General features: G+C 36.0%; 1 protein-coding gene across 6 annotated transcripts in view; it reads left to right on the forward strand.

The window, feature by feature from the left end:
* GULP1 (GULP PTB domain containing engulfment adaptor 1) overlaps positions 1-20697 on the forward strand; it is a 154422-nt gene that overhangs the window by 65262 nt on the left and 68463 nt on the right. For all 6 annotated transcript variants that reach the window (XM_057419759.1, XM_057419762.1, XM_057419758.1 and 3 more), the window contains exon 2: positions 8841-8933. In XM_057419759.1, the coding sequence (XP_057275742.1) occupies positions 8906-8933 (28 nt within the window). In that variant the 5' untranslated portion in view covers positions 8841-8905. The remainder of the gene's footprint in view (positions 1-8840; positions 8934-20697) is intronic.

Consider the following 20697-nt stretch of genomic DNA (forward strand, 5'->3'; position numbering starts at 1 on the left):
TTTCTTTGGAAAGATATTGGTGCCTGCTTTTCACATACCTCTCCTTTTACATCCTGTAGTTCAATTATGGGCTCAGTCATTTAATCTGTTAATAGTAGCTGTCTAAATTTTCTCCATATACTCAGGAGGATGACTTCTATTTATTTCTCTCCTCTGGTTCTGGAAGTTCAGCACAGATTGGTACCTACCTGGGGAGTGAGTGAGTTATGGTACCTACCTGGGGAACGAATGAGCTGTGAGCCTTAAATCACCATGAGCTATCCATTTCATAGTAGATCGTTTTCAAGCTGTCGTACACTTGTAAAGATCAGAAGACACTCCTTCCTCCCCAGATATTGGAGATACCTCATTGAGAGTTTTTCTATGTAAAGCTGACAAAAAATGAGAATATGGTAGACTTGCAGCATATTTGAACTACATGGAAATTAATTTGAGCCAGGGACTTCAATAATGTCTTCCTAGTCCCTAGTAGCCGGTACCATTCTGTGTGTGATACAGTGAATGTTTGAGTCTAACCTTGCTGATTGCCATGCTTTTAAACACTTAAATGTTCTCCTTAGTCCTGACCATGTAAAAAGATACAGAGCACTCCTATTCAGGAAAGCTGGAGAAATTTAAGTCTTGATAGCTTTGAAATTCTATTATGCAATAGTCTATATCCCAGTAATTTCTACGAAATTACTCTAGGATGCATCACTTACCAAAATCTCAAAAAAAGATTTAGAATAACTGTAGTATTGTGAAATACCTTGATATTTCTCCTTAATGCAAATTGTAATGAATTACTTGAACACATACCTGATCTACAAGATGGAGATGAGATTAATTTGTTATCAATATGATTTTGGTTCCCATGCTATTGCGTTATTTTAATATCTGTGCTTTTAACATCATATCACATCCTTGTTGAAATGTTGGGATTCCTCAGAATGTATTCAGAAGGATTAAAGAAGATAAGATAAAGGAATGTAATATGATAAAGCCTAAAACCCAATATAATCTAGCTCAGAGATTCATTTAAGTAGAAGTGACAAAAATGGGTATTACCAACTTTTTTCAATTTTGAAAACTGTTGAAATCACGTAAAGCCTATCTCATCTGTATAAATAAAATTTAATGCTGTCTTTGAGGCCAACCAATTAAAGCAAAGATTATGAATATATTAACATTAATGAGAAATCTATTTACTTTAATAGTAAGGGAATGTGGTTTTGTCCTGGGTTTAGCAGTAGCAGTCAATTTTTCTCCTTCTTGGTAGCTGGTGCAGTGCTGTGTTTTGACTTTCAGCCTAGGAACAGTGCTGATAATACCGATGTTTTTGGTTGTTGCTAAGTAATGTTTACCCTGACCAAGGACTTTGTAAGTCTCGTGCTCTGCCAGGGAGGAGGGGAAGCCGGGAGGAAGCAGAGACAGATCTGTCCGGATTAATAGTCACTCATCACAATGCTGATTATTGGCTCTCAAAGTTGTTCCTCTTGATCTCACAGTTTCAGTATATCGTACCTTACTTCGAGCTGGTATTTGCTGTAATAGTGTTTTTCAAGCATGGGGCTTGGGCTAAGGTTCTTGTCTTGTTGTACTTTATGGTAATGACTTGTAATACAATAGAATCATTGATCATGAAACTGATTTGGCTTATGTTCCCATTGTGGTCACCAACTTTATACTCTGGGAGGTAATTACACATCTTAATCTGCTAGTAATTAAATAAATAGCTTCTCTAGATTGTGCATGGAGCAGTCAGCTCTTCCCGAGGAGAAAGGATGTTGCCAAAATAGATGTAACTATATTCTTCATTAGGACATATCTTTACTTTTAATTGTATATAAACATCCAAGCAAGGGCTGGGTGTAAAATTTTGGAGAATTATTCATGCTGTGTGTCAAAAACTTGAGTCCAGTATCCCTCCTACTAGAACTGTTCAATTTTTAAGAGCTCGTCTGTGTTTACCTGTGGTGGTGGATCCCCTTGATGAATCCCACCCCATTGCTGTTAAAACACTAACAAAGCTCCCAAGGCTCTCCATTGTTGAGGTGAAACTAGTGGGGTGGGCAAGAATCTTCTTCAGATTCCATATGGACGATCAGATGGCTAATGGGATGTCAAATACAGAACCTTTTGTCTGCAAGTGAGCAAGATGCTTGTCATCTGTCTTTTGGAAGCAGATGAAAGTAGCCAAGTGCTTTGAGAGGGAACATGTATAAAGCCTTTCTGTTGGCTCTGAGCATCTGACATCTGTAAGTTCTTGTACAGCAGAGTAAAAATTAGGCTGACACAACTGAAATCATTTGTATTTCACTAGACACTTCTGGATTTGAGGAAGAAGGAAGCTTTTCTGGTATTCTGGATGTGATTATTCCGTCACAGTGAACAAAATATCAATTTTTCGTGCAAAATATAACATGTTTGGAAAGAAGGGAGTATTCCTGGTTTTAAGGTTACTTGTTTGTACAGTATAAAATTCAGTTTGTTCCATGAGTAATGTAATCCACTAATACATACCAGCACAAGCATAATACAAAATAATTGCTTAAAAATAAATACGGTGAGCATTTTTTTAATTTATTTTTTAATGCTTTAAAAGCCAGATCTAGAGACTGGTTTTATGAAACAAATGAATTTTGTATTTCTCTGTTTTGTTTTGTTTTTTTTTTTTGTCTTAAGATTATGCCATTAGCAACTTGTCTGAGGATTTATTGGTGCTTGCAGCAGTTTCAAGCATATTTTCTTCAGAGCTGAATTTTTAATAGTGTAATTTATTCTTGTTATATTTCCTGATGTTGATATTCTTGCTGTAAACAAAAAATTAGTGGCAACCTTGCCTAAGGAGTTGTTTTTGCTGATTAAAGTGATATCCCCTTATCACCTGTTACTCATCTGTGGTTTTTTTTGTACTATTGAAAGGAGCAGGTTATTTTTAGGAATTGGAAGAGTAAAAAGCCACTTACCAGAACTTTTTGGAAACTTGCTATGAGTTCCATATAGATTTTTCTGGTTCCTGGTATGTGTTTGATGTTGATATTTATAGCAAAACACTGCTGTCTTCTTGTGCTTAGAGTTTGTGTGAATACCTTTAGCTTTGACAGATCTACTGTATGAGAAATGGTTTACCTGTGGTCTGAAAGACTTCTTGCTGTGTGGGGAAAAGCACTCACTACAATGGTACTGGGCTTATACTGGTTGAGAGAGTTAAAAAAAAAATAGTGCATATGTGATTTTCACATACCTTTGAGCTGTTTTCAGGAATTTTGGGGGAACAGGGGCTGTGATGTCTGTCAGACCAGAGGGATGTTTTTAGCCTTTGAATAAGGGTGTTCTTGCTCATCCCTTTCACAGAAGGAGAGTGAGTGTATTGGAAGATGAGCTACATTTTAGGGACGTGATTTTTAGCGGATTTGGTCTTTGTCAGACCACTTCTGTCTTTGTTCTCACTTGGTTAGCCCCTCGGTGATTCCTGTGTCCCTTCAGTCTCATGCCTCCCTCACTGCAGGCTGACAGTCCAGAAGAGTTGTTGTTTGAGCTCTGCCCCATTCAGAATACCATCATCTCAACAGCAAGGTATACTTTAGTAGTAGGGAGTATGAGAATGTTAGATAAAAGACCAGTTCATGACCAGTTAATTTCCCCCCTCTTCTGTACATGTGAAAAAATACAAAAGTTAATCTCAGATATATTTCCAGCCAGAAACTAGGCCTGCCACTTGATTCTGGCTAATGAATGTTTCTGAAAATGCAGAGATTAATAAAACTTTAAAGCTTTTTAGTGACTGAATGTTTTCTTTTGTACTCCATTTGTGCTTCTGTGCAGTTACAAAGCCCACGCACAGACTAAGAACTTGCAGCTGACACTTGTTCATTTTTATTGAGGCTGTTTTGAGGATCTTGAAGATATATTTTTTTCTACAGAATTTCATAGCACTAAGTTCTCTTTAAATGCTGTTTGTGGTTTATACTCCTATAGGCTATTATTACTTACAAACTCAAAAGAGACTAGTATTTTCATCACCAGGAATGGAACTGCTTGCTTCCTGAACATTAAGAAAGGATGCATGTGAGTGTAAGTTTGGGTCTGCACTGAATTTTGTTCATTGATGTGTCAACATATTCTTTTGATTTTAGTCTTTCATAGGAGAAAGGGTTGCAGGAAGTTAGTGTTTCAGTTACTTGCCATTTAAAAGGGAGTGCATCATGATATGGCAGTGTTTATCTGGTTTTTGTTTATCACTTCATATAGTCTTAATATCATAATTTTCCTACATTATGTCACATGTCAGATCTGGACAATAGTGTCCTGGTGTTTTGGTCTAACTCAGAAAAAGAAATTTCAAGTTTCTCATCCTGCCTTCAGCAGTAACTGTGTGAGTGTAAGTTTCATTTCAAGTCAATGAATCACACATTCCTGTGTGCTGCAGCCCTTTTGAAAACAGGCTTTGAGATATTTTGTTTTTTTGTTCTTTAAGAAGTGTTATCCCGTATGCTTGAAATGTTGGGGTCTGAGAGGGAAAAGACTCTGAATCTTCAGGTCTTCTGAAGTTAAATTTGACTTTGTATGGAAACTCTGTGATGTGTGTGTGTGGGAAGGGGCGGTATGGAATTTAGATTTTTATTAAAGGGAGTGTAAGGGTGCAAGTTGGGGGTTTCAGGGAGGTTTTGTTGGAAAAATTATTTGTTAAATGAAAAAGAAGTACACCAAAAAAAGGTTGTTATAGTCCATGCCATTTGAAGGAACTGTCTGCAAGGGGGAATCCTGAGGAATACCCTATTTTTAAAAGGAAATAAAGAGATAAATGAGAGCAGTTACTCTGGTGGTTTGTTTTACCCCCTTCAGAAGTACCCCTTCTCTTGGCTTGTCTGAGACAGCTCTAAATTTAGAAAACATATCAAACCACAACATTGTGAAGGAGCACACACAGGCATGTAAAGATGTCTGTGGAAGCCTCAGTGGTGTTTCAGTGTCCGGGTAGCACTGCACCTGCTTGTGCTGAAAGCTGGAAGACTGCCACTCTTCATCCTTTGTTCAGCTTCCTTTGCTGCATGAAGCATAGAAGACAGCAACTAACCTTATCGTTGACATTAAATAATTACAGAGGAGGTGATTTCACCTTCAAAACTTAGCACCCTTGCGCTCACCAGCCCAAATGCCTGCAACCACCACTGTCGCCAAACCCACTAATTTCATTGCACCCCCTGCCATTTTGCAGTTTCCTTCTCACTCTGAGAAGCACCTCACTGTGAAAAGGAAGGGGTTAATGACAGTGAAGACAAAGGAGAAAGGAGGGTGTTTGCTTTCCCCACTGCTACTGTTTAAAGTTTGATAGGGCAGCTTAAATAACCTTCCATGCCACATGCCTATTTCACTGTTCAGACTGAGAATGTTGTGTTTCCCCCACCTGGGATATTTGGCTGTTATTTGTGGGTTGTTTTTTTTTTATTATCATTACTTTTCTAAGCCTTTTCTCTCTATCTTTTTATTTTATTTTTACTTTTTTGTATTTCCCTTTCAGTCTCTTTTCCCTCTGCCCCCAACAAAATAACCTGATACAACCCCAAATTTCCCTAGTTTATACCTGTAAGAACTCTTCATGTTTTGTCAATTAACCATTTTGTGAAAATCACATGCAGGTTTGTATTTCCTAGTAGGGTTTGGTTTCTGGACAAAGCTAAAGAAAACTCCTAGGAGTAAGGTGAAGAAACATTCCTTATATAGGTGTGTCTTCCTGAGTGATGAGTGATGAAGTGGTTTGGTCCACATTCCTATTCCCTAGTGTCTCTGATTGTTGGGACTGCTTTACCCTTTCAGAACAAAGGGTGTCATAAGAAGACCTCCCCCTTTCTACACAGGGCTGTAGCATAGTTGGATTTTCAGACTTGCCTTCTTTTTGACTTCATTACAGGCTTCTAACAGACTGTTTTGTAACTCAGTTTCTTCCAGCCGCTTTTGTGTGTTGAGCATTGGCGGAAACAAAATCATATTCTAACAGAAAACCTGTCTAGCATCCATGGTCAGAGAACAGCTTGCTTGCTCCTTAGAGCTTTGTTTCTCTGTTTGAATATTGTGAACAATGATATCACAGGTATCAAAGCATAACTTTGCTCTTCTCCTGATAAGAAACTTATTAGTGCTGCTTACAAGTCTGGCATGACCCTCTTCTCCTGAGCCCAGCTGAGGAATTTGAAATTAGCCTTGTGGAATTTGAGTTGGTTTATTTATCTTTTTTAATAGCAAAATTTTATGGTTATTTAACCCATCCAGATCCAGATGGGATCAGAATCCATACAGGATTTCAGAAGAGAAATCCTTTTTCTGAATCTGGGAGATTGATGAAGTTGTTCATATCAGAATTGAAGGGAATTTTAAAAGCAGTTGCATGTAAGCTAAGTGTTTCATTCCTTGTGATAAGTGGAAGTAAATTGATTAAGTATTTTAATACTAGTTGTTACCTAATCCACTTCCGTATTTTGTTCTATTGATGTTTCATTGGAACTGAAATTATGAGCACACATTTGGCAAATGCTGTCAATTTTTAGGCATGCACTCAATAAATTTTGGCCTTTATTAGGCCAAAGGTAGATTAATGGTAGTATTTCCTTGTCTATGCAAACCCCACATGTTTAGTTATGCTGTCTTTTAAACAAAATACTTCAGTGGTGATCTTTAGAAGTGTGGCTTAGTCAACAGCTTCATGATGTGCATGCAGTCTTAAGGAGATTCTCTACTCAGTAAGCCATCTCAAATATGCTACTTAGTAGTCTCTTGGATGAGGACAAGAATACACACACACACAGAGAAAAAGGGGTTCTGAAAAAGGGCGTATTATAATTCCATAGTGGAGAACTGAAGTGGTTGCTCAAGTGCTGTGTAAGACAACTGCCAGAGATATCTAAGAGCTCTTTCTCCTCAAAACTGCTTTCGTCACTGACTGTAATAGTTCATGAAGAAGGTGAACATCCTAAACAAAAGTCTTCCATTGCTTATGTATCTGTATGGTATGTAATAGGCTGCGTGTGTTGCCTCTGAAGGTAAATGTCTAAGCTAAACACACTTACTTACCTACCAGTTGTTTGCAAAGTCAAAATTCTGATGTTCTTTGCTGTTTGTTACTTCATTTAAACTGAATTAATTATTATAATTTCAACTGTTGAAAGTCCTACTCTGTGCCTTCCCTGTGAGAACTACTCATGCGTTGGCAGCTTTTGATGAAACGCCCTCACGGGTGAGTATTAACTGGAATTACTCCAGTAGTGCTATTGCCCATTCCAGGGAGGCTGTTGAAATAATTCCTAGGATTTTGTAACCCTTAGCAGTGTGTTTGGGTTTCACTGACGTCTGTCCACATCTTTCTGTGTAACACTGATGATACATTTTAGGCAAACAGGAGGAATGGTTACAGGTGTATGCAGGGCTTCTTCAGTTTTCCTGTTAAAATCCGCTGTGTAGTGTACCTAATGTGTTGTTTCTTGACTTCGTATCAAAATAACAAGATGGAAAATCTATCCTACTACCTTTGCTTATGTCATTGCATCCTCCCTTCTGAACTACTTAGCAAAGTCTGTAAAAACCAAATGATCTGGTAAATGTACTTTAAAGAGCAAAAAGTTAGTTGGTTGCACATCTAGGGTACTACAGTTCAGGTAAACAGGGATTATTCCTTCATTCTCACAGGATTATATTGAGAAGTAGTCCTACCACATCAGTGATTATTTGAAAATAAAATGAAGGTTTTTTTTTTTTAGCTGCAGTTGCACTTGTGTTCTAATCTGTAAAATATCAAGTGTTCACATGGAAATTGGTATATATTTGGTTTAATTGGTATTGAACAATATTTAAAGAGGGGGGCAAGCACCACAAAAAGTGTTCATGAGCTGTATAAAGTATCTTAAACAAGTTAGTCATCTTGATACTGACATTTGAAATACTGGCTTAAGTTTGCGTTTATTCAAAGCAAAGATAGTGTAAGTGATTTCAAAGATAATCTGATACCAAGTGCTTTTATTTTCTGCCCTTTTTTTTTTTCTTTGAGTGGACTGCTTTGAGAGCAGAGAAGGGGTGCTCGTGCAGCTTTTGCCTTGAATATCTGAAAAGAATGGAAAGGGGTGGTGGGGGTATTCTCACATGTGACTGACAAAAGAAAATATACTAACAAATGAGAATGGGTTTGAACGACATTGGATGTGTTGTATCTAATTTGTTTTGCTGAGGAATGTTGGTAAGGAATAAAATCTTGTGGATCAGAAGTTAAGATAAAATTTTGAGTTTATTGGTGGTGTTAAGTGAAGAAAATGCAGCAATTACTGTGTGATCTGTTGTAGTCGGAGCAAGGAGGCAGTTGCATCGAGAGCCATTTTTTTTTTTTTAGTATTGAATCCCTGAGTGAAGTCTTTATATCGTGATTTTTTTTTTTCAATGTCAAGCCCACATGAAGATGACAGCATAGCTTGAAATAATCTGACAGCCTAAATGACACAAAATAAGGTAGTGCAAATGTGAACTGAATGTTTTTATGAAGTCTTGTAGTCAGCATTCATTTCAAAGCTTTCTTCTCAGCCTATTTGTGGGTAGTATTTCTCTTCACATATAATACCATATGCTCTGTATCTGTGAAATCTCGGTGAGAAGAGCTTCACGTATTTCTTTCTGTATGAAGTACCACTGGGCATTTGAACATAAATCTTCTCAGTTCTGCAGTTTCTTTGTCAGCAAAGCACATCTCGCTTTTATTTCCCTGAATTATTTCAGAACTCTGACGCTTATTTGCATTGTCTCTAATATGAAGATAGTGAGCTTACTTCAAATACAGTAATGTCTGTCTTCTCTGTTTTCTTCTGTGTATTATTCTGCAGGTTAAATTGTGTGTGTGAAAAATCAACAAAGCCAAGAACGTCTTTGACTGGATAGATTTTTCAACATGAATCGTGCTTTTAGCAGGAAGAAAGGTAAGAAATTTAGCATATGTTCCATGTGAGATGTAAATATCCTGTATAAATTCTTTAGAATATAAAGAATCATATAAGGAAGTACTTATGAATAATCATACCTAATTAACTAGGTAAAAACAGGCAATCAGGCAATCTTCTCTGAGATGTACAGAGCAAAGCATTCTTGATTGATACTTGCAGAGCTTCGTGGATTGTAAGGCTTAGGTTGAATTTCATAATATTTTCTTGATTGAGGCATCTGCTTGTGTATGTGTGTGTGTATATATATCTGGAATACACACACTTTTTTCTTTTTTAACCCTGCACACTCCAGAGCATGTGCTGTAAGTTTTTAGAAGTTTGAAAAGTTAGTGACTTCTGTATTTATTATATATATATTAATGGGCTCTTATTCTTGGCAAGCTATTTTAGAAAACTGTATTTAATGTACTTGAAGTATCTCATGCAGCAGAATAAGTCTTAGCTTTAAGAAGCTGTTCTGAATTTGTAGCAATCTTCAAATTGTATGCTTTCCAAAAGAATATCAAACCACTAAATATTTAATTATGTATGTTGCTCTTCTGGCTTGCTTTATTCTCTTTTCATGGTCTGTTTATGATTAAATATAAGCTGGGTTTTTTTAGACAGAGCATTTAGCCCAGTCAGAAAGAGGTGTTACCAAAAAAGCTGTCAGGTGTGATTATTCCGGATCTTAAAAATGATCCAGAACGTGAGCAACCATGAGAGTTAAATACTGTCATCCATTAATTTTACTTATGGTATTTACTCATGAAATTTACTTAATGTTATTTTTGTTCTTGTATCCTAGGAAAAATGCAAATTTCTGTTAAGCACTTGTCAAGAATAAGTGAAAATTACGTATTTTTCATGCCAACTGAAGTTGGGAAAAACTTGGCAGTATCAGTGTTCATCTCTAATAATTATATTTAAGAACAGGTTCAAACACATTCATTTGATGAACTTATTTTATTGTATTTCCTGGTTTTACTCCCAGAACTCAGGGATACCGCAGTTTTCGTGCCTGGGGTTGGTGGGTGGTTTATGGGTTTCTTCTGTGCACAAGAGCATGAGGATATTTTGAGGAGTTAACTGAGTACTGTGACTTCGCTAGCAGCTCTCTCTAAATCCAAATTAGTCTCCTGGTGACTGTGCTGGTGGGGTTTGTGGTAATTACAAGTTTGCATTGGTCTGTTGCCTTGGAACTACATAAACAGCAGTCTTAAAAATACAGGATTGTAAGGGGAATTTAAACAAATACAAGTATTTTCATAAAAGCCGAAGGTTATGTGAATTATGCAGATTTCTGGAGTAAGTGTCCCCTAATTTCCGTGGTCACAGTCAGTCTATACTAGACTTTTAATATGATGCATACAGAGAAAACAGTAGTGCCATATCTTCTTGAACCGGGTTAGCTGGTGACTGGAATGATTTGGACTGTGTTGTACTTGAAGAGCTCTGTACTTGAAGAACTCTGTTCTTGCACCATCGCCTGATGCAAGCAACAAAACTTTCCTTCTAAGCATTAAGGAAATTATTTCATCATTTGCAGACATTGGTAGACAAAGCAAGAAGAGAAGCACTAAACTCAAGCTTTCTTGGTTTTTTTAACTGTTGATTTAACTGCTGGAGGCTGGATAGCAACCTGTACTTTCATGACCAAGTTGCAAAGGAAATGTGAGTTGCTAGAAGAGAAAGGAAGTGAGATCTTTTTTAAATTAACCCTGATTCTTTAAAGAAAAAGAGTTCCTCATAGATATGATGTGACATGATTGTTTATGTGCATTGAGAGCCTGTGTTATGGGAACAGCATATTTGTCCTAAATCAGAGTAGAGCACAGACCCCATTTTGAATATTACCAATAATTCATTTTGCAGCAGAAATTTGTGCTACAGCTGTCATATCTAGAGCAAGTACTCAATGTAAATTCATTTTTGGGGGCCATGATTTGGGCATGAAACACCCACTTCAACTGAGAACGTATACTGAGTGCTCTCACCTTAAAAACAGCTAGTAGTCATTGGCTGGCTGTCTGCCTGAGATTAAGCACAAACCAGGACTTCTAACCTGGATAGTTAATGTTTATATTATAGATGTCATTATTTTCATTTGTTTGATACACTTCAATCTCAAATTGAATAAATTCAGGCTGTTCATCTTTCATCCTAATAATGACTATGAAAAATACAGGAAAATGAAGTTTAAGCAAAATCAGTTTGTTTCAGGAAGCACTTACATAAGTAATAATAAATGGAATCTTTTACCAGTTAAGAGTTGTGATATCTATTCTTATCAGTTAGCCATAAGCTAATAAAACAAGGAAACAAACTTTATGAACTAATAAAATCTATTTAGCATTTGCTAAAGTTGCATGTTTAGATATGAAAAAGCTTAGTACTTGTTTGAAGTAAAATAGCCTTTGTCTTGACTTCAGGTTGGTTGGACTACCAGTTACATGTGTTAAGAAGAAAAATCTCTGTCGCAGAAATATTATATGACTATACAAACCAATTTGTTTCATTTATCAATGAATGCAGTATACTCTATTGATACAGGTTTTACAGATTATTTTTTTTTAAGGATCTCCCACAAAGCCAAATTAAAGAACAACAGTGTTGTTATGTATGTTCTTGCTGATTAGTTATTATGACAAAACTTGTGAAAACATTAATGTATCTATAACAGTATAAGGAACTTGCTTTTTTATGTAAACCATTTTGGGTCATGTTTTCTTAAAGGGTCTTCTTATTTCTATCTTTAAAGTCAGGTGTGGTAGCATGTACTTTGAAATGTTGTGCAAAAATCTTAGTGCAGATCACAGTCTGTTCATCTTGAAATATGTATGTATCTTGATAAATTCAGTCTCTCTTCTAAGCATTTTAGGGTTATTAATGTAATTCTCCTGTAAAAGATCTTTGTTAATGCTCAATTTTAATGTAAATTTTTCTCATTATTAGTGTATTGACATCTAAATTGATTTAGGTATTTGTCCTTAATTTGTATGCGACTGTGTGTATGGGTAATAATGTATACACAAAACAGAAAGTATTAATCATGAGATCTTTTTGTTTGGTTTGGTTATTTTATTTTAGGGAAGGGAGGTGCCTCTCTCAGATGAGTTTGGCATATTTTATTGATTCTGTGGCTTTGCATTCAAAACCATTAGTGTAAGAACTGGTGCATAGAAGTAAACAAAAATTAACTAGTGTTTATTACTAGTATTTATTGGCTTTCCCTTATCAGAAATGGGTAAACCTACTGTTCCTCTTAGGAAGAGACATTTCTAAATACGGAATGACTAATCCAAACCTGCTGGAGTTAAAAGAGTGAAACTACTGAAGTGTCTCAAAATAGAGATAAAGATGTAGATACGTAGGTCTACTTTGGGCTAAATTTAGTACTGAATTACAATGTGTGAAATCCAGTGAACTTCAGTGGGGTTGTGGAGGGTGTAAATCACAGTTGAATTTAGTTCATTCTTTATTACACAGTAATTGTCGTCCTTCACCCCAAAATAAATGCCAGCCTTAGTTTATGTATGGCATTAAGTTCAATGCCAAAGCTGCAGTTGTATCCAGGAATCTGAGTTTTTTTGAATGTTTTTATTCCATATAATTTCAGTTTGTAAGGTTGGTAATTGGTGCCACATAATCAGCTCATAAGATGTAGATAGTGTTCATGATGCTAAATGGAATATATTGAAGTAATAGCCCGCCATAAATCATTAAATTTCAGCAATAATGTTTCTGTGCAATGGTTTTTCATGAGTCTCATTTATGGAAGATGCATTTAATGGGCAGGGCCTGACAAAAAATTGCAGTCAGATGTTATAGGATGCTCTTTTATGTGTATGGACTGGCTGTAATACAAATTTCATTGTCAAGTTATGCGGCATTCCAGAGATTGCAAATGTTTTAGTTTATTTTTCTTTTTTTTTTAATTAGACTAGACAACAGAAGGGTGAAGATGGTAAGTTTAGTCCTAAAGCAAATGCTTTCATTCTGTCAGGGAGAATATTTCACATTAGTGATTTAAACAAACAGGCTGTTATATGCTGGACTTCCACATTAACAGTAATGATAAAAAACATGAAGGAGGAGTAGGTACTTGTACACCTTAAAGGCATATAAGTAGTCACGATCTTTGTCATTGCATTCTTTAGATATTCTTGTCATGACATACTAACTTTTCATAAAAGAGCTCATCACCTTCCAGGAAAAAAACTAGCTCTAAATATCCTCATCCTCCCCCATCCCCAAAATGCTGCTGCTTGATTGTTTGTAGGATTTCTTTGGTGGGTTTTTTTTTTTTTTCAATAGTAAATGTTGGGAGGAAAGAAGGGTACTTTTTTGTATACCAAATATTATATTCAGTTGGTCTCACTTCACACACACAAAAAAAAATTAGATTAATATTTTTATAATACAAAGAGGTTTTATGTGTTCCAAATACTGCTCCTTGGGCTTCAGAAGAGGAGTTTGTGTAAAAAGCCGATATTCAGTGACCAAGTGCCTCTTTTGGACTGTGCATTTGTCTCTTTGCATGTACTTACATGCAGCTGTGTATGTATTTATATTCTGAAAGCAGAAGGAACAGATCTTATTGTTTAGGAAAGAGATGATTATAGCATGTATTTAGAGGATGCATAGTTACAAATGAGGAGTAAGTTTTGGAAACTTTCTCTGTAAGATTCATATTGAATCTGCACAGATAATTTAGGCTAATACCAAATAATAAAGCCTAATTTTTCTTTCCTTTCTGTTAACACAAGAATGGGAGAGTAATATCCTGTTGGCTGTTTTATCTGCTTTATTTTTGGAAGGATATTGCAGAAATAATCTTATCCGTCACTTGCTTTAAAGAATATTCTAGGCAAGTTAACAATCATATTTACCACAATAACTATTTGTTGCTTCTGCAAAACCTAAGGAGTTCCTTTCAAGAACATATATGCACTGCTTAACCATAAAGCACTGAAAACTGACTTTAAAATGGAACAGCATTGTAGGAGCCTTAAGCCTTTTAGTTTCTACCCTATTAAAATTTATACAGCCTAATTTAGAGAATGTTAAGTGATTTGCGTGGCAGCTTGGCAAACATGTCTTTTGAGCTAATAAATTTTTAAAGTAAGTTGTTATGAGTGTACAATGTAGAGTTCTTGTCCAAGTGTACTATTGCAAGTAACTTCACAAACTACAACCTAAATGCTTGAATTACATAGGTAGTCTGCGAGTTAACTGGATGAACGTCTAACTAATGACAAGATGTGTTATTCTGTGTGAAATAAGTTTGGATGTATACCAACCATACCTTGAGTGGAATCACAATGACTGCTTTGTTTTAAAGTGCTTTGTCTTATAAAGCTGCTGGAAAATTGCAAACAACATCCAAGATACATGACTTGGGAAAATATTTTGAGTAAACAAATTCTTTAGGTACTGAAAAAGATGTACCATAGCAAGAGAAAGCTACAGATACACATACTGTAGCTGTTCTGAGTTGTTGCTGCTACTCATTTCTTCTCTTCCCAGTTTATTGGCATTTAAAAAAAAAACCAGTTAAATTTTTCTATTACTTTATTTTAATCTTACTGAATTAGAAAAATAAAATTCTATTTTTAACTGCACCAAGATTCCAATTTCCATTCCTTTTCCTTTGTTTTGCCCTACTGAAGTGATACGTGTAATGTTCTTACTTTAACAGTTTGAAATTCTTCTAAAACTTGCCTTTTTTAACAATTTTTACAAGCCTAATTGATACTTTTCCAAACTTATTTTTAGTTAAATGGGAGCAGCTGACTGAACTCTGACTCAAAATGTGAAAGTTGGGGTTGGAGGTTTTATCTGTACACACTTCTCAGTTGAAAGCATTTGTAAATGTGGTCACTTAAATAAATTATGCTATACAAGTAATCTCTTTTTCAACTTCAACTAGAACCTTTTATCAAAGACACAGTGTAGTTCTTCTTGTGGCAAGAAGAGGTACAGTTCAAATAGCTCAGATTTTATTTTTTTTCTTCTTTTCCCCTTCGATTTAGGAAGCCAAAGTTCTTAACATCAAGAAATACAAAAGCAAAGGTTTGCTAATTACTGGTTAGTTGCACTAATATACACTATTTTGATCCTATCTTTCTTTTTTGTCAAAACTTATGTAGTAGCATCCATATCTTAAAAATATGTAGTATAAATGCATAGGGAATGCAATGAGTGTTGCTATTAGAGGAATTGCAAATACTTACTTTTCTTAACTTGATGACCATGCCAACCCAGTATTCTGTGATGTCATTTTGCTGTTTTAGTAATCAGCTGTTCAAAACCGTTCATGAGGTCCTAAATATTGTGAGAGAAGGACATAGAAAGACAAAGCATTCTGTAAAGCTCTGTCTGTTCTAGGGAGATACAGCTTTGTTGTCTTTGGCAAAGAATGAATAAACCTGCAAAGAATAAATATGCCTCCAAAGAATATTTTATGCTTAGGGGTGAAAAACCCAACAAAAATACCCCCAAAGTAATTATTTTTTCATTATGTATATTGATGGGTATTTGCCTATACATGCAGAATCTGATTCATAATTTCACTTGCTTAATCATAGTAACATAGCAATAACTTTAATAAACTACTGCTATTTAGATACACAGATTGTACTCAGTCATTCCTGATTTATGTTTAATAATAATGTTTAGGTATTATATTCAGCTGAAAACTTCGGTAACAAACATTAAGTCTCATGGCTTGGTGTATCAAACCATTCATTGTCTGCAGCAGTCAAGAAGACAGATTCTCCCTTGTTGTCTGACTTAGCGTAATTGAGGTTTGGGAGTACCTGCCTGTTTCTGTTGTAGTGCAGGATAAAGGAAATTATTTGACCGATTCCCCATTGTGACGGTTTTCTTGATTTATACAAAAGTAGATAATCTAGAAAAAAATGAAAGATGTAGATACATGCGTACACACACTGAAGCAAATAAGCCATTTGTTCCTGAGGCATCAGTACCTACATGTAGCATTGATCTCATGGGGTACTCTCCCCTTCAGGAGACTGTTACTAGGATGATTGTCACATAAGATCTTTCTTTCTATAGCAGGAAGAAAAGACATCCATTGATGTCAGAGGTACTTCGATTCAGTAAAGAACGAACGTGGTATTTTTTACCTTCAAGAAATGACTTTTCATTGTTTCATTTCAGTTTCAGAAGTTTCGTTGTGGCACTAAATAAAAAGAACATGAGTGGAATTCAGGGAGGCAGTTAACTAAACTTGCACTGTTGAGAGTTGTTTTGCCATTTATAGAAAATAGTACATCAGTGCCTCTTTACTCAATCTGTTCTATAGCTGTGGCCAGTAATGTGTGGGGAAATTAATCTCAGAGAACAATTTCTCGCCACTGTTACTGCTTTCCCTTTTGTGAGATAAGTGGTCAGCTGTGCTTTTATCTAACCTAGTGTCATCCTAGTGCATCACAGTTTTTATGGGTACTTTATAAAGTTCCTGAGTCTGTTGACTTCAGCGTGTGATTTGTCAGCACATTCCTCTTCCCTGGCTCTCCCAGCACTGCCAAGGCCTCTGAAATGACTCACACTGGTGCTCCCAGAGTGTGTGATGACCTAGCAGTTGTAGTGACATGCATATTTTAAAAGAATCTTTCTTTTAGAATGGAAGGGGTGATTTAAGGGAGTCTAGAGAGGAGTGAAGTCTCAATACTGAGCACAGTTAATCCTCTGACCATGAAAGTGCCCATCCCCTTGCCTCCTCCTCCCTTGCAATTCTGTCAAACCCTAGATCTTCGGAATGCTAATTTTATGCATTTTTTTTCACTGCTCTTAGCAGGCTACTGTATGCCGGCAGGGAGCTACACCTGAGAAGCTCTCACTCAAGCCAGATTCTCTTAAAAACTGGCTGAGATGCTGTGCTGCTTCTACGGGGGCTCTCAAAAAGCCCGCTGTGCTGCACAGTTAGTATGCCATGCATGTGAAGAGGTGTTGAGGCGAGGTTACAAGATTACTGTCTTTAAGCAGGGCTGTGGCTTAACCTGTGCTTCTGAATCCTGAGCAGTGATCCTTTTACCCATCTTTTCTCCTCGCAGTGCCAGTATGTTTGGCAAAATCGACTCATACTTAGGCTATTACCTTGTAGAATCTCTCATATCTTATTCAAGCTAAACTCTGCTTAGGTTTTAATGGATTCTGGATGGCTCAAACTCCTGAATCTACAAAAATAACCAGGCACTTAAACTTTAATGTAAGTGTGGAGGCAACCTAGATTAAGACTTTCAGCCAAAATCTAAAAATAACTGTAGTTTTCACCTGATGTGATAGCATGAGTCTCTTTTCACTTTGTAGTACTCTTATGTTAGATGCATGCAGTTGTCAGTTTTGGTTTTATCTTGGCTTTTAGTCCTTCAGGACTTAGTGTTTTATTTATTTATGAAGTGCCTAGAACTCTTGCTGCTCCATAACTAGTAAAATAATAATATCAACTGTGATTTTTATTGTAGGGTTTCATATTTTGTTTGTTGCTTCAGAACGAATAATTAAGTAGTAAGCTGTGAAAACCCATTTAAAATGAATTTAAAAAGTGAGGGATCGTGCAAATCCCAAGCCACATCTACATCGGGTACTTACGTGAATACTTTTTTAAATACTTTTAAACAGTTTTAACTGAATTCCTGTTTTTCATATTTTTCTAGTTTATTGGTTGCAAAATGTCTGGAATTTGGTATTGCTCAACTGCTGTGAAATCAAACTAACTTTAAGCAGTATTTCAAACAACTACTGAAAGTGACACAAATCCAACATCATAACTTAGAATTCAGAAGGAAATGCAAGTAACGAACTTCCCCATAGTAACTTGAGTGATTTTTTTTTCCATATCTGTGCGATCAATGTGAATTTGTCTACTTTAGATTTTGTTTAGTGTTAAAGAGTTCTTTCAGAAGTGCCACCATTCTGTAATTATTACCTGCCTCCAGGAAATGGGCTTCCAGTGTCAATGGAAAACTTCAGTATCTGTGTCACAGTTTGTGCAGATCCACATCTGGTTATTGGAAATGTAGCATGCCAACTCACTGTTTTAACCAATGGCACAAGACTTGTAGAATCCAGGCATCTTTTTGGTACTCTGCTAAATTACTGATTTCATTTTCAGCTGGGAGAACACATCCATATTTCTAAATCTTCCCCCTAAATAGGGGTACCAACACTTAAACACTTTCCTAGCAGCATAAAGTGTTTGCTGCAATCCCTGTAAGATTGCAGATTGAGGTTGGTAGGCAAGTGGATGATTTCACAAAAACATTTGAAGTGAAGCTTTGTACCTAATAATAATATTTGAAAGATTTCCATCTACTCAGTAATTATATTGAGAAGATTATCAGGTGCTTAATTAAGACCAGCACTTCAAACTTGGCTCCAAAATAAAATCACCTTTTTTTCAGGTTTGAACTTGCCCTATTTGGGAATGGGAAGAAGGAAGGAGGAAGCACTTGCAAAGAGCAGTTAGTTTTACTGGTACCTGTGTAATCAGTTGTCTGCCTGTGAAATTGCTTCAGAAGCTACAGCCCTGTCATTTCTTTGTGCTAGTACTAGGCGTGAAATGAATGGAGGAATGGTTTTGGTGTTATTTTATTTTTTTTTTAAGATGTTCAATGTTTTATGTTTACTAGATTTTCCTTTATGAATTTATAAATATCACAGTATACTTGCTGAAGCTAGTGAACAGTTAGCATGTAGGAAATGGGTAAATAAAACATTGACATTAGTGATGTGAATGCACAGTTCAGAGTTGCAGTTTGCACTGTGCAGGTCTTTGCTCTGCTGCAGTAAGCATGATGGAGCAGACAGTAATCCTGCCTTATGTGCCAGCTTCCTCTGTGCCTCTTGCCATTAAGGCCAGTCACCAGTCTGCTTGTCTGGCCTTCAGCAGTGCGCTGACCTAAAAAACAATGCTTAGAATTATCTTTTAGGATGTCAGGCTGTGGAGGCAGTTTTCTCACAGGAGAATGCATAATTGGTACATAAACTCTGAATAATCCTGAAAGATACAGCAAGGCCATGAGAGGCCGGAGGAAGCTTAAGCAAGCAAGATGAGAAGAAGCTGGAATTCACCGAGCTAATGAGAACTGTGGACTGTTGGCAAGCTTTCGAGGTCAAGTTCTCACACCTGTGCTTAACCAATTATATGTTAGTCACTGAGGGTCTTCAAGACATGTACTCAATCATAATATGCCAAATCAGTGTAAGTGCATGTAAGAAATAGTACATAAGGAGTTAAGGCTTTGTAATAAACGGCTGATTACATTGATCTCTGACTGAGTCCATGTATTTTCTGTGGCATCAGGCTTTCTTCTACATTCCTAATTAATACTGATTGTTATTTTTTATTTGTAGATAACATCAGCTTTTGATATTGTACTGAAAATAGAGACCAAGTTCCAGGTCTTAAAATATTCTGGGAAACGAGTGTAGATCTTGGTTCCGGTATTCAGTCAGGAGCAACAATTGAAAGGAAGAGCCACTTCAGTGCATAATTTTACTCCTGGGTGCTGCTGAATGGAAAAATCATGCTTGCTTAATTAAGAAGTGATAATACCACGTTTCAGTAATGGAGCTGAACATTACTGTAATCTAGAATGAAATCTGCTTAAAGAAAAAAAATAATCCTCCAGCTTTGCAGTTTTGAACCTGGTACTGCGGTGACTATGGCAAATATCTTGTTTAGCAGTGTTTTTTGCTTCTGTATATTAAAAAATGTTTAGTTATTGGTTTATTGTCAATAAATGTCACACTTTTTGCTCTTGAGCAGTTTCAAGTGAACAGAATTTTATTGTTTTTACGTGTAACAAAAAAGTAATTGCTGTAACTTCAACTCCAATTAAAGGCAAGGGGAATTATCTGTGAATACTCAAGGGTAGAATTTTGCTTTAACCTATTATTCTTTCTTATTTGAATAAAGTTACAGATTTCTAACTTTAATTCATGCTAATTAAAATAGGAGTAGTAAAAATACTCGTAGTAGAAAAGACTAAATATTGAATGTATGGAGTATAAAATACTACTAAGTGTTACAGAATCTTTCAAGAGGTTGGTAATGCAATTTAGTATTTTAGAACATCTGTTTTTCTTAAATTCTTTCAAATGAGAAAACTTTCTAAACAAGGTTTGTAAACTTCTAATAAAAATTAGTGTTTTCTGACATTTGGAATTGCACCTTAAATTATGTAGAATGCAAATGACCATTAAAATCAAGGTGGGAAGATGTATTTAAAAATAATCATAGAATCATGTCACCATATGAAACATGCAATGGGAAAAGTAATACAATAGTGCAGTCTTGTGATGTGACAATCATGAAAGGAAAATATGCACGTTCATTTAGGATATATAAGCAAATACTCAAGAAGATCTAATCTTCTGAATCAGTTACCACAGTGTGACTTGTTTCTATTCTCCTGTTGAAGGTTTAGGGCTTTTTGCTAGCAGTTATTGCTCTGATATTTTTCCCCAAATAATTTCCTTTGTCCTGTTAACATTTTGATAATCCATCAAAAAGTACATAATTCATCAAAATCCAATAATTAGAAGAATGATACGCAGTCAGTGCTTTAAACAACATCAGGATGCAGAAAATGCTGATCTGAGGCAGAAACAGCAAACAACCTTAGACCAATAAATATATCTGGGGGGAGAGGAGTTGGAATTCTTACTGTAAACCTTGTTAGTTAAAATGTCCATAAGAGAAGTAATGCTCTTTCATGTAATGTTTTGG

The sequence above is a fragment of the Pezoporus wallicus genome, unplaced genomic scaffold, assembly GCF_028554395.1.
Source record: "Pezoporus wallicus isolate ANWC-B61680 ecotype Strahan unplaced genomic scaffold, APGP_CSIRO_Pwel_v1 contig_4710, whole genome shotgun sequence".
NCBI lineage: Eukaryota > Metazoa > Chordata > Aves > Psittaciformes > Psittacidae > Pezoporus > Pezoporus wallicus.